The following is a 21,005-nucleotide window of genomic DNA, read 5'->3' on the forward strand; positions in this document are numbered from 1 at the left end:
ATTTCTCTTTAAAGGAACTATTTTAATCGACCGGTCACATTTAACGGCTATAGAACGATTGCAATTTGGCCTTGAAGTAGGGAGGGAGAAAGCAAAACACTTTCTTCTTTCCCTCACCCACTCCCACACACACCCGTATATTATACATACAAGCACTTCTCAAACATCCCGACTCCAAACAAACACACCCACACCCACACACACACACACACACACACACACACAGAGACAAACCCACACACACACACACACACACACACACACACACACACACACACACACACACACACACACACACACACACACACACACACACACACACACACACAGACAAACACACACACACACGACTGTGAGCTGCTGCTTGGAGTGGAGGTGAGTGAGTTAGCACGGTGCTTCCAAGTGCCTGAACCCATTTCACACATATTTACACACAGCTAGACTTTGTTTTTACACATTTACAAAACACACTTTTCTTTGATAAGACTTACGTTTCCATGGTGATCAGGCCAAAAATGTTCTTTGAATACCTCCATGGTGGTGTCCTTGGTGAGGCTTTGTTGAGGTTTGGTATGTATGACCGTGATTTTGCAGTTCTGCCAACACGTAAAGAGTCTGAGGGTATGTGTGTGTGTGTGTGTATGATCTCACCAGCCGTGCGCTCCCCACTTGGAGACAGGTGTGTGTTATGGACCAGCTTGAAGCATCAAACACCATCACCTTCCCATCGCATACGGACACCCACAGCTGGCCTGGAACACACACACATCCATAAATGCACAAAATCAACACACACACACACACACACACACACACACACACACACACACACACACACACACACACACACACACACACACACACACACACACACACACACACACACACACACACACACTTTGACTTACAACCACAATTATCAGTACTTCCCAGTAGAAAGAAGACTGTAAATATCTCAGCTCATAGAGGCCCCGTCTGGAGTGCTACTGTAAACTAGCTGGGATATAAATCTTTAATTTGTAGCCTGACCGAAGAGAGTTCAACAATCTGGAAAAATACAAGTCTGAAACAAATAGTAATAACACTGTCTGATATCGATCATTGATCTGAAATGTGTAATCCTGGACTGATTCTTGGACAACTAAAGGGGAAAAAATATATTTTATATATTGAAGTCCAGTGATTCTCAACCTTATTTATATCAAGGACTCTTAGTTTGATTCTTATTAGGCCACGCACCACGTTTGATAAGATTTTGTCTCTAGGACACCAATCTGATTGGCGTCCTAGATTATGTAATTTCCTTTTACCGCCAGCTTTCCCCACTGGCAAAAATAGCATCCGTTTTTCTGTGCTTATTTTGGTGAGTAACTTAAAAGTGGTGTAGTAAGTAACTTATTGTTTAATATTTTAAAGTCTAGTTTTGCTAGAGATCTTAACTGTTTAAGTGTGTTGTTATTATTTAGGTGTGTTGTTATTATTTATAATTTTTAATATTCAAATAGAAGTTATTAATTGAAAAATAAGTGTTTTTCTTTACAACTCAAGACTTTATAGTCAAACAATGACATCGCCGTGAGTGCTGAAAAAGATACGTTTCGGTTCCGAATCACAATCCCTAATGCAGATTATGTCGATAAAAAGTGTGTGTGCAATGCCACACACATCCAGAATGCACAAATCAAAACACACACGCACACACGCACGCACGCACGCACGCACGCACGCACGCACGCACGCACGCACGCACGCACGCACGCACGCACGCACACTTTTTATTATCTGCATTTTTCAAATATGGGACAGCTCAACAGTATTTTTCAAAGGGGAAATGACTCCACCCCAAACTGATCCCAACGACTTTCCTTCCTCCAAAGTATTCACAGCTATTTAAAAACTGAAAGTAACATCCTGCATTTCATAAGGAGGAGAGAGGGATGGGAGCGTCGGCATGGAAGGCGAGACGGAGAGGAGAGAGAGGGCGGGAGAGACGGTTTTGGAGAGTGGAGCGGGGGAGGAGGCAGAAAGAAAGTAGGAGAGAGAGGGGAGGCGGAGGAGAGCTGGGAAAAGAAGGGTAACTACGAACAGGGGAAAAAGAGGAGGGAGAAAGGAAGGCTGGAAACATTTGGCGGCGTGCCAGTGATTCAGTTTTGTGACCTACATTCAGAACTGGAGAAAGAGAGAGAGGTGACACAAGAGGAAAGACAAGATCTATTCTTTCCCACCAACCGAGGGAAGGACCCAAATAAATACCCTCTATATCACCGGTTCTCAACATGGGGCCCCGGGACGTCTCAGGGGTCCTTCAAGAGGTTCCCGGGGATCCCCAGCGAAATGATTAGTAGTTAAACTTCAACGTTATTTCAATTTACAAGACGTTAGCACCAGTAGAGACTTTGATCCTAGTTTCACTGTCATCTCCCTAACTATATTATAGACACTGAATCATTTCTAACAATAAAGACCAAATCTGATCAAATGGGGCCTGTGGCCTGATACTGATCAAACTGAGGGTTCCTAACATGACAAAAGTTGAGAATATATACTTTATATGATTGTGTGTACTCCATACAGTTTCTATGTGTATGATAATACGACAATAATTTATCCAGTGCATAGTATCGCATTTTGTATATTTTTGTATATCTGTCTATTTCCATTGAGCATTTTTTGGCTATTTGTATATATTTGACACTTTTTGTTACATTTTTTTAGGGGCCCACGCATCCAGAAACCCATGACCATGTTGCGTCTACCCCAACTGTGGGAATGAGTGATACGCTCATGTACTACGATCGCAACGGAAAACTAGAAGCCGTGAAATTGTAACTATTCACAGGAAGGCTCCAGCGCTTTTCGGATTTCATGGAGCCGGAACCTTTCTGAAATTTAATCCACAGAAAGGTGTCACCACTAAAATTACGGAACTTCACTTTGCTGCGTAAGCGTCCATAAAAAAAGCCATTATTGCCTAAGACGACACCAAACGTCGACTTCCGTCACTCTGACGACAGATCTTTTCACAAATAATAAGGGAACCTATAACAATGACAAGGTTTGGTTTAAAAGCAAAAAAGGTAGGTTGTTGTAAAAAAATATATATATATATACATATGCAGCTTTCTACAGGTAAACGTAATGAAATGAAAAGAGAAAAAGCATTAAAAAGAGATGAGCCCTTCCAAGTCAAATTCCAAATTAATGTTAATGTTCAATAAATGTTTGTCCATATTGGAATATAGACAAGAAATCTATTTATTTATTTTTAATTGTACATTGCTATAAAAAATACAATAAAGTACAAATTAAAACGAACATTCATTAATTATGTTTGTGAAATCACATGTATTTATTATGATTTTTGTATAAAATAATTTAAAATTATTGAGTTTATTATTGTTCCAGATGACGAAGGAAATATGTCCTACATCCACTTGTACTTCTTATTCTTACAACGTGCGCCCGATCATAAGTGGGAAATAAACACTGACCACTGACCACTTACAGCTTGTTCCTTTTTTAGAAATTGCCTCCCATGCAATTATTCTGAGGACGCGAAATTGCTGTCATGACCTCTGACCTGTCGCTACCTCATCCATTTTTTATCCAGAAAAATGTGATTTTAAAAGGGAGAATTTTGCTCGCATCTGTGATTCCTAGTTCTCCTTGTGTTCCCCATCCCTAAGTGAGGATCACATGACACAAGAGGAAGTCATGCTGAGAAACCTGTGTGTGTATATGCGTTTGTGTGTACGTGTGTGTCTGTGTGTGTGTGAGAGACAGCGAGAGGTGGCGACATGAGGCAAAGGTCAAGTGTGTGTCTCCGTCCGTCTATGGACGTCTTTATTAACGTGCGCTTGTGTGTCAGACCTGAAACCCTCTGTAGTGAAACTGCCCTGGAGATGTGTTCAGCCAATCAGATCCCAGAGTCCCAGGCGGACCAATCAGAGAGAGGGCAACCCGACATTGGTCACCACGGCGATACCACAACGCTGGGAAGTGTGTGTGTACCTGATGTGTACAGCAGGACATCCACTGCCTGTGGTGTTGGGAGTTCGAGCGAAGGATTGATCTTGTGTTTCAGGGCCTCTGCCGTCGTTTTCGGAACCATCATTGGTACTAAACGTGCACAGACACAGACACAGACACACACACAGACACAGACACACACACACACACACACAGACACACACACACACACACACACACACAATCTGAATTTCCCTCCGGCAACCATGACATGTTCTTATCATATTTTGGTTTGGAAGTACACGTGAAATAACTGCAAAGAGATACTACCACTAACGCAACACGAGAAACTTTTGATGACTCATTTGGCACTTTGTCATATTTCTTGATCTATTTACAGCAAATTTGTTTCCAAAAAAATAAAACTGGCAGCTCCATCACTGTCACTAACCTGTGTTTGGATTGAAGACAAGTAAATTACAATGACCAAAACATAAAAAAATGGGAATTTAATTCAATGAAAAGTGAATTTTAATAATGGCCAGGGTTGAGAAATGGCCGACCTTTACTCCAAAAAACTATCAAAACAAATATCCCCTACCTTCCATCTTGATGCGGTCGAAGTGAGCCAGTTTGGAAGCAGCGTAGATGGCCTTGCTGCTCTGAAGGCTGCCAACCACCGCGTCCATGAGCAAGGCATTAGTCAGAGCCTGCTGCATGTACTGGGGATCCTACAGAGAAGGACAGGGAGAGAGATGTAGTATTTCTACACACATTTCTACTGCATTGTATGCATAAAATAATTTTACACACACACACACACACACACACACACACACACACACACACACACACACACACACACACACACACACACACACACACACACACACACACACACACACACACACACACACACACACACACACACACACCGTGTGTGTGTATATATATATATATATATATATATATGAGATACTATAATTTGTTAATAGCATGTATTCACACAAAAAATACTAAATAGTCAAAGCAATGTTTTTCGCAGATAATGCAACTAGTTGCTGGAGTTGCCCCGTTGAGTCACTTCACTTATCAAACTGGTTCCTCCGGCTGACTGCCATGTACATTCCTGAAATTTTTCGAGACAAACTTGCTGATTAACTTAGAAGAGAGGAACTGAGAGAGAGAGAGAGAGAGAGAGAGAGAGAGAGAGAGAGAGAGATATTTGATGGATATATTGTTTCATTTTTCATTACAGTGTGTGGTTTTACAGAGATAACCCTATCTTGTATCTATGTATGTATGTATGTATGTATGTATGTATGTATGTATGTATGTATGTATGTATGTATGTATGTATGTATGTATGTATGTATGTATGTATGTATATGTGTGTGTGTGTGTGTGTGTGTGTGTGTGTGTGTGTGTGAGAAATGTAATGTAAACCACACCCGCACAAAGGGCGGTGTACAGCTCACGCAGGCCGGGTGACCAAGAAATTACGATTTTGAATCAATTTCTCACTGCTGACATCAACAAAATTCTTCCACTCACACGCACCCATCCGATAAGGCAAACACACACATTCTTGTACTGGTATCAAAGTGAGGTCTAAGTAAATACACATGGTAAGTGAGGACTCATGTTTCTGGTGCACTTCTAAATCCAAGAATAGTCAATTCGGAGACTAGCCCTCCTCACAAGTATAAGTAACACGCACACACACACGCAGGCCTCTCTTGCCTTGTGCTGGTCGGCCATGTTGCGTCCGGCCCACATCTCTTTGACCATCAGGTTCCAGAGGTCGGTCTCCGTCTTCAGGTTGGCCTCGAACGCCTCCTTCCTCCCCCGCACGCGGAGCTTCAGGCTGGGGATCCGCAGCAGCAGGAAGGGGGCCGCCGACACCTTCACCTCCTGGAGGGGGAGGGGGAGGGGGAGGGGGGAAAAAAGAGGGAGAGGACCTGAAAATCTGAGGGAAATGTAAGATGGATATGGACACACACACACACACACACACACACACACACACACACACACACACACACACACACACACACACACACACACACACACACACACACACACACACACACACACACACACACACACACACACACACCCCAGAGAAATACAGTAAAACATAATATATCATTAAAATAATAACTAGAAGTTTTTTTTGAATGACTGCTGTTAGAAATGACATATCAGACTGACAGACAATAACAAAAGTATTTCGATAAAATTTGAATATGTAAACAACAAAATTGTTTTTTGGGTTACTTTTTGGGTTAAAAACATGTGCAGTTTGCGTTTATTTATCATTTAATAGAGGCATTTAACTTGATATTCATAGGTGATCGTCCTTGAAGCATTAGCAACATACATATCCACCTCTTTCTGAGTGAGTCAAGACGCTTTGCAGAAGTGAAACAGTAATATTGCACTCTGTATATTTATATATAGACACTCGTAGATGCACCCTCCACGGCCCCTCCATCTGAAAAAAGAAAACCCAGCCAAGACGCCGTAATATCACACTGAGCAGTACGCCAGATCAGAGATCAGGTTTTTCAGCCATGAAGAGGTTATGTATTATTTAGACTCCTCCCCTCTAGGCTTCCATCCTGTGGGACTTCCTGCACCTCCTCTAAGCCTGCTGTCATCGTTTTGTTGGAAAAAAAAATATAATCTTCTGTAAACCTTGTGGGTCTCGTCATCTGTGTGTTGAAATTGGATACTTCTGTGGCGCCGACCTTATTCCATTGACACTATTAAGTAGCAACATTTTTTTTGGCCATTGATGTTAAATCTTCATACCAAAGCAGTGCCACTTGGCTATAAATACAGTTCAAGGCTTGTACAGTAAATATGATAATGGTAATATGTAAAAATAGTCAAATAACACTTTTCTATGACAAAAAGATATGGAAAAAATAAAATAAAATCTATGTATCATGATGCAGTTGGTCTTGGAGGAATTCAGTTTAATTATCAGCTCTACTGTCATCGACTGAAAAGTTTATTGAGTTTATTTTTCCACACATCCATCTGCAGGACCTGCAGGAACCACCTCCTGGAACCAGTGATAATGATAGTGCTGTAATTACACTAATAGTCGCACAATTGAAAACTAGTCTAGAAAACTAGAAAAATAGTCGCACAATACTGCTACTCTGACAATTTCAGGAGAGGGAGTTGTCAGCAGGGGCAACCCCTTCAATAGCTTTCTAATTCATTTATTTTCTCTTCCCTAAAAAGCTACTTTTCACTGGTAGAAGAGTATTGTTTAGCAAATGGAACGAAAGTGAAAGAATCGGTTAGTGGTACTGAATATTTTGAAATGATCCCTGATCCTACTCCTAAGTGGCTCTACATTTTTTTTCTTCCCTCACCTCAATGTCTCTGTACTGAGCCACCTCCACGTACCCGGGCCGTCCGTCCGTCAGCAGGAAGAGTCGCCGCTGCGTCATGGCAATCTTCCCCACGCCGCGGTTCGTCTTCACCGAGGATGACAGCTTGAAGACGCACTCGCTGGGCTCCAGGTGCTCCGACACTGATGCAGGAAGACACACCTGGAACACACGGTGAGATCAGACTGGTGAGGACTGGGCTTTTTCCTTTTTCATGAATTTCCTGTAAGTGAGATTTAAGCGAGTGTATGTGTTGTATATTGTGACGACTACGCCATATCTTCAATTCTTAAAAACAAACACGTGGCACAAGCTCAGAGTCCACCTAGGCTGCAGCTGCTTTCTTTAGACAGCCCTGAAGAAGACTATTTCACAATAAAATAATTATTTCATTATGAAATGTCCATTTCAATAAAAGCGTGTTTCTTAACAAAATAAACACTTTTCCCCTTGGTATTTCCCACCAAAAAGCACACCTACATCACTTGTATTTTACTTCTGAGCTCTTCAGACCTTCTGGCTTATTAAAACATGAGTCGACTATTTGGACTGAGAGACGTGGAGCGTGAAATGTGTTAAATCAAACCTCTTGTGCCTCGGATTCTGTCTCCTTCCAGATGGTGTAGAACACCCTGAACAGATCAGGGGCCACCTGCTTCTGGTGGCCTGGCACACGCGCACGCACACACACACACACACACACACACACACACACACACACACACACACACACACACACACACACACACACACACACACACACACACACACACACACACACACACACACACACACCTTCAATTCAAGACATGTATTTTGAGACAAATGATGATTTCTCTCTCTGAAACCAGAAACTAGATACGTGAGAACTAAACCACACAAAACACAAAAATGTAACATCAAACTAGATAACATGGGATAAGTGAAACTTTCTATTCTACAGTTTTAGAATAATTTATATAAGTTATTTCTGCCATTGATTTCTCTGTGCAATGTGGGTTTTGTGAAGCCCTTTCAGACTTTATTGTAATTAAGGGCTATATAAACAAACTTGATTTGACTCATTTCCCCTAGAAAGACAATAAATTTCAATATACTTTAATCCAACCATCTCTTTGTGCTCTAAAGAGACAAATCTTCTTATAAATTAAACACCCTTATCACCACTAGCTAGACGATAACAAAGTCAGTAGAAGTTGTTGTCATGGCCTGGTGTTAACTTTACTTCAGCTTGGCTCTAAGGAACTGCCTCTCAAAAAGGGTCTCATTTGAGAAGGAGCGAGTTAATGATTAACCTGAGGAATGAGTCTTAGACTGGTAAAAAGAGCAAAGGAGAAGTGTGTGTGTGTGTGTGTGTGTGTGTGTGTGTGTGTGTGTGTGTGTGTGTGTGTGTGTGTGTATACCTGTGAGTGCGTGCATGTGTGTGTGTGTGCATCATTGACGCATGGGAGGGAAAAACAATTCCAAAGTTTGCTTTGGCAGTTTGCTACTGCACTGTTTGTACACTGTAGTGTTTTACTGCATATTATGCCATAATGTATTATACTTACTTTGTAATAAAACTAAAATTTGAAGAATTTGTTATACAATGAAAGACATTTTCTGTGTGGAGGAAAAAAATCTCACACACACACACACACACACACACACACACAGAGACAGACAGACAGACAGACAGACAGACAGACAGACAGACACACACACACACACACACAACCCACCGACAGTCAGGGCATCAAACAGTCTGTGGATGGTTCCCTGGTCTTTGACGATACTGGACTCCTGGACACACTTCACAAACTCCTCCAGCTGCATGTGTTTTTTCGGCAGCTGGAAGCGCTTTACGGCACCGTCCTCCTTCTCACTGCCGTGGCGCGCTCGCTCGCGCTCCTGGTCGCGCTTGATACAACTGATCAGTCGCTTGATTTCCGGACGCTTGTCGGCCTGCGGTGGAAATGAAAGAACTCCTAAGCGCCAGGGCAATACGATTAATTATTTGTGTGATTTCAGCCCGTCTGGCTGGGGTCCTACCTGCGCACGCTCGCTGTCCGGCAGAGAGTCCACCAGGGATTTGACCATCTGGGAAGGGAAGATCCCAGCATCGGTTTTATAAAGACTGTGAAAGTCCTCCAGGGCGTTGAGACGCCTGTTGGACACCGTGTTGACCAAGCCACGCAGGTAGTGGTACCTGGAGGGGTGATGGAGTGAGGGAGGGTGTTTTAGACTTTAGAGGAGGCTGACTTAAAGGAATAGCTCAAATTTAAGTTTATCCCTCTTTTATAGTCACCTCTCATCTATTGCGTAGGTAGGTTTTAGCATTTTGTCTAAACTTGATGCATGGCTCCGTCCTTCTATCAGGAGTTCAGGGCAAGTCATGGGGGTGACAAATCCACAATCTGAGTTCAGTGCAAAAACCCACTCGACATTTCATGAAAAAATAACTGTGGTTTTATTGTTACATTTCTGGTGCTACTTTAAATTTGGGAGTGAGGTTTTGCACTGAACGCAGATTGTGGATTTGTCCCCCATCACTCGTGTTCAACTCCAGAGTATGGAGTATGCATCCAGTATGGATGTAGCCGTCCTACGTATTACATGAGGGGTGAGTATAAACCAGGGATAAACTTTCAAATAATCCCAACGTTTCTTTTAGTGTCGCGAATACTCCTTCCTCCTCGTACCTGGCGAGCAGCGGCGAGTTGTCGGGCGCTGTGGCGCTGATGGCTTTTCCAAGGAAGGCGATCATGTCAGTGTAGTAGTTCTGGACGTAGTGATAAGCCAGCGGAGGGGGGAACTCCGGAAGGCGGAACACCTTCACTGCCTTCTGGGGCGACCTCAGACCTGGACGGACATAAAGGCAGAGAGGAACTCTATATTCATTCTGTGTCATTATGTCAATTTGTCCTTACTATTGGACAAACATCTGTGCACTCAGGAATAATGCTGATTCGAGCATGTTGATTCAAATAGACTACAGACCTGCCAACATTGGGAAAATATACCACAACAATGTCACAGGGAGTCTCTGTGGCTTTTCAGTTACTGCAGCTAAATTAGTCCATCAGTTATTCACACCGTAGTTGTCTCGTAACGAGGCTCATCACATCGTACATGAGCTATGGCTGACTATATACAGTATACAAATTCATCTCATTAGGATAAATCCCTCTAAATGCATCATCTCGTAAAGTTACCGAAGATGTCTACCAGCTAGAGATGCACTGATTGCAATTTTCTTGGCCGATTTCGATTTTTTTTTTTTTTTAAGCCTGACCTGCAGACTTCCAATCGAGTGGATTGTCTGGGCAACATATATTCATGAGGAATTCCTCATGAACCTCGAACCTCAGCACACCTGCGATGTGCGCTGAGCGGAGTGCAGATCACGGGTGCCCCGACGGGGCATCGCCTCCCGGTGATCTGCGCTCCGCTGTGCTGCTCCGTTTGCCCAGAGCGCCAAAAACGCCGAGAACCGGAGCCGGGGGTCCACGTGCACTTTCTTTTTTTTGAGCACCTTGCCTCTCTTCAAGTCTCTGTATGGGACTGTAGAGGGGAAGTGAGACCCGATCACCAGCGGTTACTGGACAGCTCCCGTCGCCCCCTCTCTTCCCTCTTCCCCCCCTATTCCCCCCCTCTCCCTCTCGCCGCTCCAGGTTCAGAAAATGGTAAACTGCACTTACAGCGTTTCAATACTCAGATTTTTCCTGGTGGATAAAAAAAAAAAAAAAAAAAAAAAAAAAAAAAAAAAAACGTCTGTTATCAATGTCAATCGATGCGGTCGATCGGGGTTAGACGATTTAATCGTAAAACGGCCCAAGCCTAACGTGCACTAACCAGTGTCGGGGGAGATCTTCCGCAGCGAGGCCGGTCTGTTGACGTAGAGCGCCGTCACCGTGTCGGGGCCATGTTGCTCCAGGTTGGGCAGACTGGCCCCCAGCCTCCTGCTCAGCCGGCTCACTGCTCGGCTGCTGTAGCTGCCGCGGGACAGCTCGGACATGGGGGGGCGCCGCGGAGAGTCCGCCATGGTACGGTTTCTGGAGGGGGAGGCGAGGAAACGGTTTAAATAGAAGGAACCACCTCTGCAGGGAAAGAGACGAAGCAATCCGTCCTGATGTCATGTTGACTTTAAAATCCCTTTTCTATATATGACGTTAAATATGAAATAATGTTAATGTCAGCATTTTTCACTCTTTCATAATTGTTCTTCCTCTTCGTTGATATAGCTGTAAGAGTTTTCTGAGGTTAATGTGTAAAGTTTCTTCCACAACCTTCTGATAAAGAGAGCTTTCACAAAGTAATTGTAGCTGATCTGTAGGAGGGCAGGCAGTTTACAGCAGATAGTTAAAGATAAACGTCACCTGGAAAGAAAATTACATCCAAGATCCTGAACCTCAAGCATGTCTTGAACTCTGTATATCTTTGCTGTCATGTGAAAACTCCCCATTGCAAATTTTCAGAAAGAGGAAAAAAATGCAATAAAAGGCAGTTCAATTTTTTATGCGTTTCCTCTGCCTTGAGGTAACAAAGCGAGGACAGGGAAACTAAGATGAGACCCAACTGTTGAGTTAAAAAATAGAAAATATGTATATTATTAAAAAGGATCCAATGTCATACCTCTGTGCGTGGTTGCGTGTGTTGAGCTCCATGCGGCTGAAGGCGTCCAGTTTCCTGTTGAGTCGGTCTCTCAAGAACGAGTGAAAGATGTGGGTGTCTAACGCCTGGAAACACACACAAACACACAGAAAAATACATGTAAAAAGGAACGTGTGCGGTGTTTAAGTGAGTAGAGCGAGTGAGCATGTGTGTGTGTGTGTGTGTGTGTGTGTGTGTGTGTGTGTGTGTGTGTGTGTGTGTGTGTTCGTACCTTCTTGTAGAAGAGCTGGTCTGCTGGTTCCCTGGTCCTCAGAAACTCCTCGCTGTTGAATACTCTGTGTTCATAGTTCAGGAAGTCCTGGACGTCTCTGTAGGAACATCAGAGTAAATATCCATCTCATTGATAAATACTTATATTGAATACATCCCATGGTCGAGATCATTCGTTCTCAATGTGGGCTCCGGTCCCTCAAGAGGTTCCACTGTTATCTCCGTGATTAGAGTACGGACAAGTCTGAGAGTTTGGACCAAATCATATCCAGTAGGCTTGGACGGTTTGGATTGTGTTGATGCTTTACAGCGCAAGTTTTGTACGTTTTGTTTTTTTTCCTGTATGACGGTTGCAAAGAATTGTCTAAGACCAGGTGGAGATGGAGATGGAGACTTTTTACACCAGTGTTTATAATTAATGGGAATGGTTCGCAAAACACGAAAATATATTGGCAGTCGCCGGTTGTTGGGAAGACAGTGGCCGGTAGGAATACTTTGACATATCACCCAACCCTAATATCCAACAATAAAAACCCTCCCAGATTTGGGGCCCAGAGACTAAATCATATCAAATGGAATCCGTGGTCTGTAGCGTATCAAATTAACCCTTAGCCTTTAACAAAGGCTTGAAGTGTTTTCTACCTGAAGATGTTGACCACCAGCTCCAGAGCGATGTTCTGGATCTGGGCGTTGAGGCGTCGCTGCCAGTCTCTGCGTTGGTATCGCAACTCGTTGACGTCTGTACTCGCGCCCAAGTGGCACGTCTCCAAGTCGTAGTGCAGCTGAAGACACTCCACTCTAGAGAGAGAGAGAGAGAGAGAGAGAGATTTGATATATTGTTTTCATTAGAGTGTGTACACACAGTGTGTACACACACGATACAACCATATGTATCGTGTGTGTGGAATGTAAACCACACCCACACAAAGGTTGGTGACCAAGAAATGACGATTTTGAATGGATTCCTGAGGTCCTTCCACTCACACCCACATGATAAGTCTCTCTCTCTCTCTCTTGTTCTCTCTGTCTCTCTCTTGCTCTCTCTCTCTCTCTCTGCCCCCCCCTCTCCCTGTGTCTCTCTCTCTGCCCCTCTCTCTCTCTCTCTCTCTCTCTCTCTCTCTCTCTCTCTCTCTCTCTCTCTCTCTCTCTCTCTCTCTCTCTCTCTCTCTCTCTCTCTCTCTCTCTCTCTCTCTCTCTCTCTCTCTCTCTCTCTCTCTCTCTCTCTCTCTCTCTCTCTCTCTCTCTCTCTCTGCCCCCCCCCCTCTCCCTGTGTCTCTCTCTCTGTCCCTCTCTCTGTCCCTCTCTCTGCCCCCCTCTCTCTCTCTCTCTCTCTCTCTCTCCAAAGAGCCAAAGCACACTCCTCCAATGAACTTTAACGAAGTACCGACAATCCTGGACCCTGTGTATTGCTGCCTGCAGCTATACTTATTAAAGTTTGAATTTCACGTTTGCTATTGAAGATATTCAAGATTAAAAATAATGGCCACTGTAATGTCTAAAATAATGCAACTATCAAAGGAAAACGAGGTGTTATAGTAGTTTGTTTAAATGTGATTTCACTATTCATATTCGGTCAAAACAGTGTTCTGTATATATATTTTTGTCTGTGTTTGCTGTATGTGTGCGTTACCTTGATATGAAGCTCTCTGCAGCAGCCAGAGGGATGCAGGGAAGCTCGATGGTTTCTGACCAGGATGACTGAATGTAGCCTTCGTCAATATTCACCAAGATGAGGTCCTCTGTCTCCTACACACACAAATACACACACCATCCAACACACATACATTGTACACAAAGCAAGCCTGTGTGTCAATCTGAATAGACAATTGCTGTTCCATCATGAGCCAAGTCACTGTAAGACAGTGAATAAAATGAATCTAGATACAGTGGAGAATGAAGATCATTGTTCAGCCCAAACGTTACACTGCATATTGTTTAGTTTTCAGGTCCAAAGTGTGAAGATTGTGCCTTCTTAAAGGAACAGATCCAATAAAGTGCTGTGAAAAAGAGTTCCCGCTTGAACACATAGCAATGTGTCTGAATCAAAGCAGTTCTGCATGAACCGTGGGCTTAAGCTCCTCCACAGTGATGTGAAAGACTGATATCAAATTGTAGGAATCGTTTGGCCGCAGTTATTGCAATTATAGGTGGTGCAACCAGTAATTTAGTTTGAGGGGGCAATTACTTTTTTCATTGAATAGATGAAATAATATTTTGGTTTTTTGTTTACTTAGGTTCCTTTTGTCTAATATAACAAGGTGTCTAAAGATCTGAAACTCAGAAAATTCCACCACTGAGAACCACTGAAAACGACATGCGGCACAACACATTCATATTTTTTCCATCTTAACTGTATTATTGATAAATGCTTTGGCTGTGAAGTGCTTTAACAGAAAAAAAACCAATTAAATTAAATTGTGCTTTTTTAAACATAGACACCAATTAATAAATGAACAAATGTAAACATAAGGTATGTGGTCAGTACGTTACTGTCATTAACAGCCATGAGGAGAGCCTCAGCTCGCCATCTCACACACACACACACACACACACACACACACACACACACACACACACACACACACACACACACACACACACACACACACACACACACACACACACACACACACACACACACACACACACACCTAGTGTTTGACATGATGTACATTGATGATTTAACAAAAAAAGTCACTTAGAGCGGCAACTCCCCAAACTAAACTTACTATTGTGGGACTAAAATGTTATAAATGTAATTTTCTAAACCTTTCGGCGGGGGTACTCACAGCAGCAACCTCTTCAAAATGGCTGATATGGCAGCCCATCAGGAAGGCGGTGGGAGCCATGAGGAAGTCCAGCATTCCCCTTGAGAGGACAGGAACATAGGGCTGCTGCCAGCACAGCGGCTGGAGACAGAGAGAGAAGAATGAGGGAACTGAACTCAGCAGAAGGGAGGGTTAGACAGATGACAACATAAGATATCCTGATCTTTATAGACTCCACTGACCTGCAGGTAGAGCAGCAGACTCTCTGCCACCAGAGTGAGTCTGGCCCAGTCCGCGGAGAAGAAGACCAGTCTCTGCTCTTGGAAGAGACAGGAGAGAACCTGGAGAGACCGGGACATGGGTGGATTTGCATTTTGGAGCCAGGTTTACCCGTTCACCTTGAAATCTGTGTATTGTTTGTAATACAGTGGTTCTCAACTGGTGGGTCCTGATCCAAAACTGGGTCACTGGTCCATTTCGAGTGGACCGCAATTCAGTGGTTGACCTTTTCTTTTCCTGAGCTTATTATTAGGCCTTTAGATTTTATTGCGGTCTCTATACAGCACTTTGGAAGCTCAGGAAATCAGTTGCTGTTATTTCAATTATTTTTATTTAATGGGCTTTTTACCACTTATTTTTTGTTTGATTTGTTTTAAACATGCACAAAAGCATTGGGGAGTGATGCACTATTCATTTGTGACATAAATTGGAATGGTGCATCATATGGAGTATCATAAAAGCTGCGCTTAACTGAACAATACTCTGTGTTCATGTGTTGTGTACGTTGTGTGTTACCTGCAGCAGTGATGTGTGTGTGAAACAGAGAAGGGGTAGATGCAGGTCAATGTCGATGACGGGTCTGTGCTGATCTTCTCTGGACGGAAGAACAATTTGGAGAGGACGGAGACTGAAAGACTAAAAGAATTTAAAAAAAAACAAAAAAAAAACACACATTTGAGAAACAAAATAATTCTCGTCAGACGCATATGAGCAGACAGGGAGATGAAGAGGCTGAAGTGAAGCAACGATGTCTGACCACGTGCAGCTGCCCAGGAGGGGGTAGAGGGACCAGGGACAGCTTGGCTGAAAACTCTTTCACCGTCTCCTCAAACTCAGTCTGTCTCCCGAGTCGTAACTGGACCAGGAGACTGCCGGGGAGGGAGAAGGGATTTTACTAGTTAGTTATTAATCCATCCATCCATTCATGAAACTATTAATCCACCATACGGTTATCCAGTTATTTATACATTTCTCCTTTCTCCTTTTTTTTTTTTTTTTTTTTCTCACCAGGATAGGCAGTCCCTCAGCGCGCTGTAATACGGGAACTTTGAGATGACGCAGACGGCGAACGGCGTGTAGAGGCGGCTCTTGGACGAATTGGTCCGATGGCCGTTCTGGGCCCCACTTTCCTGACGGGACAGACACAACACAGAGCCAGTAACAAGTCAGGATTTAAAGTTTTCCAAGAAGAATTACATTTCCCATTCGTATGAGTATAGTGTGTGTGTACCTGTACAGCTCTGTAGTATTGTACCACGACACCATGTGTGCGATTACCAAACAGGTCTGTAAAAACCAGGAAGTGGTAGGAGTCTTCTCTCTGCTCATTGGCTGGCTGAAGACCACCTAGACAGAAGACACAGTGATGGACACACATCAGGGGCGCGGCTCAGAAATAAGCAGGGCTGGTGTCGTTACCAGGGATTAAAAATGTTACCAGGGAAACAGAGCTGAGGTAGGGCGATAAGGTCCAGGTCCTTCGGAACACTGATGTCCTCTGTGGTTGACGTCGTTTCCACACTACTGGTCTGCTCTCCATTGACCGACGCCTCCTCGGGACGATCTCGCCTCTTCTTCATTTACCAAACAATCAAACAAGAAAGCAGATTGAACCAGATGACAGAAATGTCAAAATATTAGTAGCTAGACGTCACAAAAGAGAGTACTTCAGCAATCTGTTTCTATCATTTCAGACCCTGAATGAGAATATTAGACACACTGTACAGGGCTCTTACAAGTTTTATCTCGTCGTTTAGAATAATTTCATCTTATTATTTTACCTTCTTGATGAAGCTCTTCCTCCTTTGGACACGACTGAAAGCTGGACCAATCACCTGGCTGGAGCTGGACTCTTTGGAAACAAAGGGCGGGGCATGAACCTGCAGAACCTCGGCTTCCAGCATGGGGAACTCTTGTAATTTACCGAGCTGCTGTAAGGTAACAAAATGCAGAAATTAAGGTTAGGTGTAAATTTACAAACATAAAAGTGACTTTCAACATTGAGATATGAGAGAATCATTTGCTTATTTTTCCGTACTACTAGTTTATTTTGTTTTATTTAGCTATTCTCATATAGTGAATGCCTTGTTGACAACAGTCATTAGTAATAATGTGGTTTGGCATTACTATTTCCAATGAAACCATTCATTGGGGACATGAATGAGTCAGAGACCGAGAGATGTTCTACCTTTAAGCATTTGCTATACAGTATATCTCTGAAACTAAAATTATTTAATGAGAAAATTTAAAAAACAAAAACAAAAAAAAAGAAAATATTTGACGATATACAATAAATCAACGAAAGCCAACCGGCCGCTCTTCACCGCTACTGTATCCTATGTGAGGCGGTGATGCATGATGAATACCGTCCACAGCAAGGAATGTCCTCAACAATCATCATGGACTTCATACATATTTGCCCACAAGCGTCTGCTTACACACGTGTACTGTATTTCTAAAGAGAGCGTAGTTCAGCATACCTGGTATATCTCCCGAAGCTTATCGCTGGAGGCTCCCAACACCACACACGCCTCCAGCAGTCCCGATGGGAGCTCAGCCATCACTCTCAAAGGCACACACACTGCAAATAAAACAAGCCAAAAAAAACCCACTTATTTCGATTTTAATGGTAGAAGGATCCAAATCTATCAATGTCTATTAGTTCAAATTTTAACAAAGTGCAACTGGAAAAGCCACATACAGAAGGGACTGAGTTCAACTTCTGCCACTGAAATGTAAAACCACAGGCTGGTTTTACACCTAAGCTTGGGTTCGTCAGAATTAACGAAAAGACCTTAAAAATCACGTAAAATACTAAGACACCGGACGCATGAAACCATTAAAGCTCTGATCACAGACACAGTTGCAGTAAGGTTTGACAGTAAAACTCTGTAAAAACAGCTCTGACGCGCGCGCGCGCACACAAACACACACACACGCACACGCACACGCACACGCACACGCACACACGCACACACGCACACACGCACACACACACACAAACGCACACAAACGCACACGCATGCGGTTTGGTCAGTGGTGCTGTAAAGCAGTTTGGCCTGTGGCGTCGCAGAATCAGAACCAGAGGTTGGTGATAAACCCAGTCACAGTGACTCCATGCCATGAAAACAACAAAGAAGAACAAAAAACCAAAACGTTCTCCACACATTTGGTTTCCATTACAGCGATTTCTGTTTGTGACTAACAAGCTCCTCTTCCCATCATTCCTAAATGTACCGGTGGTTTCCACTACAACCTCTCAAAGGGCTTCATAATTAATAGCCCACTTATTTGTGTTTTTGACGTTTGATTTTTTTCCCCTGAGTAGATCCTCAGTTTTAGCCTTGATGTCATACAGGGTAGCTGTGTTAGAGAACATCTCACAAAACTCAGGAATAAACAACGAGATAAACAAACCAGGGCTCGTCAACAACAGTTCCCCAGTTGCCCCGAGCAACCAGATTTGAACCAATGTCATATTTTGCGCTCTTGTTGCCACGGTATACCTCGCCTCGCCAGTCTGTTCATAAATCTTTTGATCGATCAATCTATCAATTTACAGATTCATCTCCATCAATTATAAGACGATTTGAATTTGGCAACCCTTTTTTGGGGTCTTGGCAACCAAAAGCTGACGCACGGTTGCCAACTCACCAACCACTTCTAAAAGTTGGTTCCAGGCCCTGTATACATTTATGATCGAGGTTAATAGATGGTCCTGGTCAGATCTCCACAATCTTTCTGTCTCTCACGCCACATCTTTTCTCCCCCTCTCCTTTACACCCTCTTTCTTCCACTCCCTTCCACTCCCATCATCTCTCTTGTTGACCTCCTCCTCCCTTCTTCGTCTTCTTTTATCTTGTTCCCCCCCCCCCTCTTTCTCTGCCTCACTCCTCAGGTCATTCCGGAACGTGACTAAAGTAGCCGATGGTGTCACGCATAGACAGACGCAGACACACACACACACACACACACACACACACACACACACACACACACACACACACACACACACACACACAGTAACTTCATTTTATGTTGTGTGTGAAACCCCCTCGTTTTAAGTGTCAGTCCTTACACAGTACAGGAATGACATTTTTGGTTTATAGTTCACTCACAGACTCAAGCACACACGCACACACGCACACACACACACACACACACACACACACACACACACTTGTGTAATACAACAATAAAGGGGAAATACAGCTTAAATCATTTGATTCATAATCAAGGGTGTGCAAGGTCCTTGAGTGGGCATGAAAAACCAGCTGCAACCTGACTGAATCAGTAAATAAGGCCACTCTTACCCTGTGTTGTTATCCAATTTTTTTTTCCCAATGATGAATCAAAATTAGCTTAGAATTCCAGCTTCGTCGCTGTGTTTTGGACTCCAGTACTGTATGTGTAGTATGTGAAAGGCAAAACGGGAGCTTCAAGGAACGAGTTTGTCTTCATGACACCGGGGGAGTGATATACAGTAGTAACAACAGCTCATTCAGCTACTCAAAACAACTCCTCATCGCTTGAATGCAAAGCTTGATACTCGTGACTCCAATTACAGCTAGACAGGGCAACGTGAACATTTTAAATCAGTAGTAATCATAACAACAATGTACTATGTGTATGTAGGAGAGTTGGTGGGACTGGCCAAGGAACTATAGAATACGTCCTCGGTGTAGGCTCCATTTGGCTTTTCCTACATTACATGCAACACGGTCGATGCTTTGTTCTAAATGTGCTACTGGTGTAAAATAACCATCTTCACAACAAGCAGTTTTGGTGGACGGTAGAGTGTACGTGGTAGAAAGAGGGTACGTTATGGACTAAACCACCTCCACGAAGTATAAAGTATAAAGCGGGTTGGTTCAACTGGGACCACGAGGAGGCATCAGCCCGTTTTGAGAACAGAAATAATAAACGGATCAACGGCGTCAAGCAAAACGTCCGCGTTGACGTGGCGTCGTAATTTCCCCCAGTCTGGCGTAGAAGGCGCGCCAGTCAGCGGCGGCGATGACGTCACAGTTCAGTTCGCGTCGCCCAACTTTTGGACTTGTGTCGGGGAGACACGCTACACATCGGTGTACATACTGGTGTTGCATACCCATCAGTATGATTAAGGGTAATAATACTCCGAGACGCGAAGCTTGGACCCCGCGGGGACTTCTCAATTAAGCCCCGTCCTCTGACGCTGGCGAAAGCAACTCCAAACAGGACCCACAGGTGAATGAGGATCGACGGCCAAACCAGCGACTGACCTGGACTGTTCGGACCATTTTCCTGCGGGACGGCGCACACCCTCCGACGGATCCCTCCGGCTCGGCCCGACGCTCCGGCGGCACAGCGCTGCGCCCCCGCGTCCGCCGGGCTCTGATTTACTGACGTCACACGGGCGACGGGGGTGGAGGGGGTGGAGGGGGGGGGGGGGGGGGGGGGGGAAGCCAGCGCGCGCACGCGCACACGCACACGACCTCCTCGCGCGTGGACGCCAGCGCGCCGCTTTCGAAAGTTGTGAGCGTGCGCACGGAGGCGCCCCTTCGGTCCTTTCAAAGTAAAAGTCCCAAACCGTCAATATAAAACTCCTGAACTTTTACGAGCGTGAAATATCGCCATCCGGTGGATAGTAATATAATATAATATAATACAATATAATATAATATAATATAATACAATATAATACAATACAATACAATATAATATAATATAATATAAT

At 43.8% G+C, this 21,005-nt stretch overlaps 1 protein-coding gene across 1 annotated transcript in view; it reads right to left on the minus strand.

Annotated features, from left to right (window-relative positions):
* The window catches only part of dennd3a (DENN/MADD domain containing 3a), a 28,164-nt gene extending 7,513 nt beyond the window's left edge, over nucleotides 1–20,651 (minus strand). The window contains exons 1-24 of the mRNA XM_080016654.1: nucleotides 20,551–20,651; nucleotides 17,770–17,870; nucleotides 17,071–17,220; nucleotides 16,728–16,863; nucleotides 16,521–16,636; nucleotides 16,298–16,419; nucleotides 16,047–16,158; nucleotides 15,806–15,925; nucleotides 15,253–15,351; nucleotides 15,032–15,151; nucleotides 13,873–13,988; nucleotides 12,885–13,040; nucleotides 12,244–12,340; nucleotides 11,994–12,097; nucleotides 11,214–11,413; nucleotides 10,061–10,220; nucleotides 9,411–9,567; nucleotides 9,101–9,323; nucleotides 7,966–8,045; nucleotides 7,362–7,541; nucleotides 5,713–5,883; nucleotides 4,571–4,700; nucleotides 4,012–4,119; nucleotides 652–752 (exon numbers count right to left, since the gene is read on the minus strand). Of these exons, the coding sequence (XP_079872780.1) occupies nucleotides 652–752; nucleotides 4,012–4,119; nucleotides 4,571–4,700; nucleotides 5,713–5,883; nucleotides 7,362–7,541; nucleotides 7,966–8,045; nucleotides 9,101–9,323; nucleotides 9,411–9,567; nucleotides 10,061–10,220; nucleotides 11,214–11,413; nucleotides 11,994–12,097; nucleotides 12,244–12,340; nucleotides 12,885–13,040; nucleotides 13,873–13,988; nucleotides 15,032–15,151; nucleotides 15,253–15,351; nucleotides 15,806–15,925; nucleotides 16,047–16,158; nucleotides 16,298–16,419; nucleotides 16,521–16,636; nucleotides 16,728–16,863; nucleotides 17,071–17,220; nucleotides 17,770–17,850 (3,039 nt within the window). The 5' untranslated portion in view covers nucleotides 17,851–17,870; nucleotides 20,551–20,651. The remainder of the gene's footprint in view (nucleotides 1–651; nucleotides 753–4,011; nucleotides 4,120–4,570; nucleotides 4,701–5,712; nucleotides 5,884–7,361; nucleotides 7,542–7,965; nucleotides 8,046–9,100; nucleotides 9,324–9,410; nucleotides 9,568–10,060; nucleotides 10,221–11,213; nucleotides 11,414–11,993; nucleotides 12,098–12,243; nucleotides 12,341–12,884; nucleotides 13,041–13,872; nucleotides 13,989–15,031; nucleotides 15,152–15,252; nucleotides 15,352–15,805; nucleotides 15,926–16,046; nucleotides 16,159–16,297; nucleotides 16,420–16,520; nucleotides 16,637–16,727; nucleotides 16,864–17,070; nucleotides 17,221–17,769; nucleotides 17,871–20,550) is intronic.
* Nucleotides 20,652–21,005: the final 354 nt, after the last annotated feature.

Source organism: Zeus faber, assembly GCF_960531495.2.
Source record: "Zeus faber genome assembly, chromosome: 1".
NCBI lineage: Eukaryota > Metazoa > Chordata > Actinopteri > Zeiformes > Zeidae > Zeus > Zeus faber.